This window comes from Dermacentor variabilis, chromosome 5, assembly GCF_050947875.1.
Source record: "Dermacentor variabilis isolate Ectoservices chromosome 5, ASM5094787v1, whole genome shotgun sequence".
Taxonomy (NCBI): domain Eukaryota; kingdom Metazoa; phylum Arthropoda; class Arachnida; order Ixodida; family Ixodidae; genus Dermacentor; species Dermacentor variabilis.
In genome coordinates, this window is record NC_134572.1 from 81,180,704 (window position 1) to 81,188,315 (window position 7,612).

Sequence of the window (7,612 nt, forward strand, 5' to 3'; positions counted from 1 at the left end):
TTCCTCCGCTTTCCGGGGGCGACCTGTCGCGTTCTATCGCATACATTGAAGGCGTCCGTGACGAGCAAGCAGCTGCCAGCAGTCGTATTACTCCGTGAGCTTTCTGTTCACTGCGCGCGCGCGCCCACAGGTGCTGACGTCAGCAGTGCGAAAACTCCCGTAGAGGCCCACCGCCGCTAACAGCCTTTGCGGTTGCGCGCTCCCCTGAGCGGCGTCGAGATTTTTTGCCTCTCCCGTTCTTGCGCATGACGAATACTTGCCGCCGGCAGTGGTGTGGCGGCGCATCGTCGCGCGATAAAGGGCGAATCCTTCGCGCGACCTTGGATTGTGCGGGCCTCCTGCGAACGTCAGTCGGCTTCTTGTGCTCGTTGTCGCCGGCTTCGGGACTCGCCCCGAGGAGATCGCGCGACGATTGCTCGGCGAGCCGTCGGCGCGGCTGATCGTGCCTCCCAGCTGGAGCGGCGCCTCCTGCCACCGGGCTTCGTCGTCGCGGACTCTTCTTGGGACAACACGAATGCCGGAACGCTGCACGAGTAGCCGACGGTGTTTCTCTCATCGGCTGTGTGCTGGACTGTAGTTTTGCCGCGCCGGTGTGTGCGTACCTCCCGACGAGCGCGTCAAAGACGCAGACCTGCTGCATCCGCGACGGACACGCACATCGGGAAGCCATGCAAATCAAGTGGGCTGTGTCGAAGAAGTTGTTCCTCGTATGTGATGCTTCGCCCCATTCTCCGCAAAGCTATAAGCGTGCAAATTCTCTTTGGAACGGGAATGTGATTTTCTTCGTAAGTGGCTCTCGCCAAGATTCAGCGCACGGTGGCATTGCTCGAAAGTCGTAGGACGGCATGGTCGATCGGTCGGAGCCTTACGGGCGGCTGCGCGTGTGTGTTAAATTGTGGTGTCAAATACGTTGGCAACGGCTGGGGAAAACTTCTGGTTTGCCCTTAATCTACTTAATGCACGCGTGTATAATATTGGTGAGCCTGCGACATGCGGCACCAGTAGATTAACAACTACTCTACAGCGGGGGCGCGGTTTATGCCATGGTGACATATTTGTCATATCACGCGACTGGTAATCTCACAAAAGGAAGCATGCATATTTGCTGGTTTGACCATGTGTGCCCGTCGGTGTGTAATACATGTGCAACTTTCTCAGTACAGCATTTACTTTCTTCAACATTTGGCAGTGTGGCCTATAATAGCTTCTCATTTGAGAAACAGAAAAAAAAAAATGCATGCGTTGTTGACATTCTCCTTTGGTGTGCTACTATGCACTTGTGCAAACTGTCATCATTGCCAGCGGGTTATGTCAAGAAAAGTGCATTCCACATGTCCAAACTGATTTAATTTCACAATACGCATGTGCTGCTCTTGAGCAACTTTAGAAGGTTGGACAGTAATTCGGTTCTGGTAACAATGAAAAAGAAATTGTCTACACTGCTCAAAACATTTTTGGGGTCATTCCAGCCATGCTGAAATATAACGGCTGAACTGATCGCTAGCAAAAAAAGGTTAATGTATTTTCTGTGTGGTTTTATCTCTTCGTTCAGTAATTTTGTTGGTCAAATTGGTCTGTAATCCTGTGTGCGATATCATGCTGAGTTGTTTTATTTTTCTATTTACAGGAGAGCTCAAGTGGGGTCAGTGTTGGAAGCTCAAGATCCCGAGATCACCTGGACAAGGCTCCACTGGGGCTTCGGAACCTTGGCAACACAGTGAGCAACATTTGGCATCATTATATATACCTAGCTATAGTGACCATCTTGAATAAGCACATTCATGGTTTTAATAGTACTTTGGTTCATATGATAGGGCATGTAATGTAAAATTGTACCACTTGGGTCTCAAAAGTATCAGCACAACACTGCCTTATTCACACATTTGTTTTGTGTTCTCCACTGGCTTGATGTAACAGTTGGCTGGGGCAAAAATGCCTTGTTTGAAGCCTGTGTCCATTATTTCTTGCATTCCGTTAATTGCTATGATAACTGTCCAAAAATGTGCCATTAGTTGCTTCCATGAGTGACAGCATTCTCGCCAAAGTCATGGCTGTAATAAATCAATAGAGAGTTTTAGAATAGGGGCCCCAAAGAAATAGCGTCAAAGCCACTGTGCATGCGCAAGACGCAAACTGCGTTTGGGTTTTGCTTTGGGCATACTATTTCATACATTTAATGGGAGCGCCAAAAGTTGCCCCAAAAGATTTATGTAAACAAACATCGCGGCACCCATCGAAGCGACGGCTCTAACCTAGCACCAAACTGGGTTCGATTCGTGGTAACGTGTGAAGTTTGCAAGCTAGGAGTAGTGACTGTGGTTACTGCTTTTTCTCAACTAGTGTGTTATGAAGATTGATTCATTAGACGCCGCTGATTATGAATTCGATTGTGGATTTTATGGCTCGTAGGCCTAACACGGCTTAGCTTGGCTGGTGAAGGTACGTAAAGTTGGTTAGTCAAAAACTAAGCACAACTAATTGTTTACTGCTTACAGAATAACCTCTAAATGGTAATTAAATGCAAATACACGGAAGTCAAAATTACTATTCTTATAATAAACTGTTATATATTTTTATTTAATTATTTCTAATAGCTTTTCTTTGACGCCGTAGTGGCACTGTCAGCGCAAGACGCTATCCGCAAACACAAAGCCCTATTTTAAAGCTCTTCTCTCCTGCGTGCCCCGACGCTAACACCAGCAAAGCTCTTTGGGGCCCCAATATATGCCCGTATTCTAAAGCTCTACAATGTTTCTATTATGTTTTAATTAAATTACATGCTTCATGATTTGCTCGTGCTGCATTTCGACTGATTTTGCACCAGTACCAGGCACCAGTTATAAATGATAAAAATTGAACAGAATAAAGAAAAAGGTAACATTGGAATAGCCGCTGTGATACATTCAATTAGGTATATCTCACTAGTAGAGTGTGATTGACGTTGAGGAAAGTATTTCCTTCACGAATAATATTAGGGCTCTTAAAAACTGTTGCTTTATTACTTTTCTATCAAATCTGTATTGTCTGGTTCCAGTATTCGTTAATTTTTACCTCAGAATTCCATTGAGTATTGTGTAATAACCTTGAACAGTTGCATCATGCATACAACTTTTCATGTTCCAGACAAAAAGTAGTTTAGGTGTGTTTTGTATTGCATGTGGTACATCTATTCTTGTTAGGCAATGATAGCTACTCTCAATTCATCATGGCCTCTTTCAAGAAAACACACAAAGTTGTCAAATTACTGTGATATAATTTCCTTCAGTAGTTCGCTGCAGAGAACTGTTGCATTGCACGTGAAGGAATTGGAAATTGACATCAGTACTAGAACCAGATTCTTTAGTCAAAATGCTGTTAGCACACACAATTTGCTAGACTGTATACAATAGCTGCAATGTTGCTACATTTACTAAAAATTTTTGGTAGTGAAAGTGCTAAATTAGTAGATATTAGTATACGCTTGAGTTTTGTTATTGTGTTCTTTTGTTTGAGGGCCACTCAACAGCCCCCATAAGAAATTTACGGTAAAAAGTAGAAGTTGTACGGTGCCATATTAGGGAGCCTATTATTGCAATACTTTTTCAAATTGGTTGATGAGAGGAAATAGGAGAAATTGAATTGTCACATTGCCATTGCTGTCAGGAAGGGAGCTTCATTGCCAGCACACGCCCTATGCCTCAACTATCATCCGCAAGCACCATTTCTTCCCTGCCTTGTTGCGTACCATGACCAAAGGACCACGTCACGTTTACGTCACGAGCCCTGCCTACCTTCCTTTTCTCCCTTTCCCCCCTTTTTTTGCTGGGCAGGGCACTTCTGTTGTTGGCATTATGTAACCTGTACTGGATGACTGAGCAAAGTCTTGTGTTATAATCTGTGACATTGCAGGTATTACGTAAAGGCATTTGTGTGTGTAACCTTGTCCATCTGGCTGTGAGCGGGGCCCCCTTGAGAGGAAGAGTGTGCAGTTTGATAATGTGAAGACACAATTACCACCATGTCGTCTATGCACTGCACTTGCCTGTTTGCAATGCCCAAGCCTGGAGAGGGGCCCTTTAATAAGCAGGATGAGTAAACAGGCATTTTGATGGCTCGGCCAACGTTGCAATGCACGTTAGTTGCACGATCACTTACTCGTTAAGTCTTATGGTTCCAACAGTTGTTGCACCAACTGGCCGCAGTGTCCTGGATTTTGATGGTGTCTGCTCGGGCCTATAGAAATTTTTATCACTGAAAATGGACTACAGTGTATTCCGAAGAAGCCAAGGACTGAACTTTGCAGGCTTCAAGAACTTTCACCACAACAATCCAGATACCAGAAGATACTTTGACATCACGTTGACATATATAGGCACGGGTGTTTAGGCGTGAAATTTAAGAAAAAATTTGGACATTCAGTTTCCATCCTAATTATCAACCCCTTACTGCAAAATCAACAGAAATGGAGTTTTTAAGCACTAATTTAGTGTTTCTCTTTTAGCTTCCTTATAACTGTTAACTATTATAACTATTATTAACTATTATAACTATTATTATAACTATTAACTATTATAACTCTGTGCACTTTGTGGTAATGTTGATCTCATTCTGCCATGCAGTGCTTCATGAACTCGATAGTGCAATGTCTGGCACACACCCGACCCCTGCTCGAGTATTGCCTGAAGGACGGCTATGTCTCCGAAATAAACAGCAGCACCTCTTCCATGAAGGGGGCCCTCTTTGAAGGTATGTGGGCAAGTGATAGTGACTGAACGTTCACGGTGCATCTGCATTTGTGTGTTCAAATTTCTGAAAGAGCCACTTCCCCTTATTTGCATCTTGTCTTCTGGATGCTCATTATTTCGAGTAACTCTTGTTCCGCACGCGAGACGTGTTGACAGCTAGCAAGGATTTTAATTTTACAGCTCCAAAAAAGCCTTTGCTATATAGTCTAGAAATGTTTTGAGACAAAATTCATGTCTTGTGCGGCTAGAGAACAGTACAGTCGGGCTTTGTTAATCCTACATTTAATACTCGAATCCATGTTTTAATTCAGAAGTACATGCTACTTAAGCACTTAATTTAGTAAGACAGCCTCTTGTCAGAAGGCAGTGGTGAAGTGTAATGATAGCCCGTAAGTGCCTGGAGCGAATTTGCAAAGCTGGAGTTCTTTTTTTTTTTTTTTATGGTTTTGTTTGCAGCAGTTTATATTACCTTAGGTGTTATGTATACTTAAGATTACAAAATGACAGTTAGTATTTCGTCAAGGTTTTGACAAACCATGTATACTGTATAGACTCGTTAAAGGCCGAAGCAAGAAAGAAATTTTCCTTGCCGATATCGCCATGTAACTAACAGATGCTTACAAAGAATATATGATGTAATATATTTTCATGTTGAATGCAGCTTCATTATAATGAGGTCTGGCTGTTTTGAAGATATATTGCCTTTACGTGAAACTACAGGTGTTTTTAGACTTCCCTGATTTGTGCGTTCTTCCTCTTCATTTCCCGCAGCCTTCGCAACACTCATGAAGTCAATTTGGAGGTGCAGCAATGGTGAATATGCCATCAGCCCTCAGGCATTTCGCAGCCAAATACAGAAGTTTGCACCACGCTTCATGGGCTACAGGCAGGTTCTTTGTTCTTTCTTCTCTTGCTGCTTAGTTTATTGTGACAGCCAAATTTGTTTAAGCTAAAGTGAATATTGTGCCAGTAACTGAACTTTTGCTGCTGTATACTATGAATTTGTAATGTATTGCTTGAAAGCTGCCTGTATGCCAAAAAAGTGTGTGTGTGTGTGTGTGTGTGTGTGTGTGTGTGTGTGTGTGTGTGTGTGTGTGTGTGTGTGTGTGTGTGTGTGTGTGTGTGTGTGTGTGTGTGTGTGTGTGTGTGTGTGTGTGTGTGTGTGTGTGTGTGTGTGTGTGTGTGTGTGTGTGTGTGTGTGTGTGTGTGTGTGTGTGTGTGTGTGTGTGTGTGTGTGTAGGCACTGTTTGCTGCATATTCGGTGCTGCTTGACTGACATATGGCACTGTTGATGAACATCTGTTAGAGGCTGACATTCATTGCTAGCTTTGCGAGGGTGATATTGACTGATAGAGAAGGCTGATCAGTAATGCATAAGTGCCTTGTTGTGTGCAGCACTTGAGCATTACATGCAAACGTGTGATAAATTTTTGCTGTAGCAGTTAGTACAGGCTCATTCAGTATTCCATTTTTCTTTTCCTTATTCACGTTTATGCTGCTTTCTCAGCTCAGTTGTAATTGTGCTAACTGTAATAAAGCTTTTAAAATATCCGTTGCTTTGCTACGAAGGGCCACAGATTTTGACTATAAGAATTAGGTAGAAAGACAGACAAGAGTATTAAATAAATAAAATAATTTAGTGGCACTCTTCCATCACACCATTTCAAAGGGGATGCTCGTACCATCCACCCATCCATCTGACAGGAAGAGCAACATCACACACATTCGGGCTAGTTCGTAGAATTTTTAGTAGCATTTAAGGCTTCCCTGTGGGTGGCCCTTTGCAATCTTTATGATGGTTGCAAGCTTCAATGTTGGCTTGTTTTGGGTATGGACACACTATAGTTCTAAGCTTCCCCTCGTTATGGTTTTGGTAGTGTGTGTAAAGTATTTACTTGCTGTTTTTTCTGCAGTCAACAAGACTCCCAGGAGTTCCTGCACTATCTACTGCAAGGTCTTCATGAGGACATTAACCGAATCACCTCAAGGCCAAGGCACCTCACCACGGAGATAGATGACAATCTCAGGTTGGTGGAAAGCTTTAATACTGCTTCATTTCAGTGCCTTCATATTATGTCTGTGGGAGCCAGTATTACTCTGTATTTGGCACAAAGGACAAGCACTGAACTGAAGGATTTGTTGAGGTGGTAGCATACATACATAAACAGGCATGAAACATTGTTTCATTGCTGCTATTTACCATGAGAACTGTTGAATCTTGCATGTTATTGTTCTGCATTTTTCTTTTTCTATTGTACCACTGCTTTCTGTCATTCTTTCGGGCCTTGGAGATATGAATAATAAGTAAATAAATAAACATATGTGGAACATAAGCTGCAAATTTTGTTGCAATTAATGGCTGCACATAGCTCACGTCGTATGTATATTTCATGCCCGTCTATATACGTTAATTACAGCCACGTCACATCTTCTTCACAGAACTCATCATGCCACCGCAAAATCACTAACACTGTCTTGGCGCTCTTTGGCCATACCTGCCCCTTGTGCCACTAAACAACACACATTCATTCATTCATTCATTATATACGTTAATTGTGTAAAAAAAAACAACCAGAAAAACATTCCATCCAGTGCTTGTTTCTAGTCATCCATTCTGTTCGGTGTTTATTGCGCATTGATACATATATGTCGTATTAAATACCACGAACATGCACAAGTCTCAATCATATTTCAATAATTTCCCTCCTTGTTATAATGAAATGTATTAAATGTATGAAATTGACTCCTCGTATATGTATTCCTGTGGTGTTCGAAGGATCAGCATCAACCTTAGCAGTATGAAAAGTGGCAAGACTTCAAGATGTTCTAGGTTTCATTCTGTTTAGGGTTACATTGCACACCTAATGTAAAACATAGCCTGTACACAA

The 7,612-nt window shown here is 42.6% G+C and overlaps 1 protein-coding gene across 3 annotated transcripts in view; it reads left to right on the plus strand.

The window, feature by feature from the left end:
• The window catches only part of LOC142582879 (ubiquitin carboxyl-terminal hydrolase 2-like), a 262,205-nt gene that overhangs the window by 235,073 nt on the left and 19,520 nt on the right, over positions 1-7,612 (plus strand). For all 3 annotated transcript variants that reach the window (XM_075692974.1, XM_075692973.1, XM_075692975.1), the window contains 4 exons: positions 1,628-1,717; positions 4,599-4,725; positions 5,496-5,610; positions 6,638-6,751. In XM_075692974.1, coding sequence (XP_075549089.1) covers positions 1,628-1,717; positions 4,599-4,725; positions 5,496-5,610; positions 6,638-6,751 — 446 coding nt within the window. The remainder of the gene's footprint in view (positions 1-1,627; positions 1,718-4,598; positions 4,726-5,495; positions 5,611-6,637; positions 6,752-7,612) is intronic.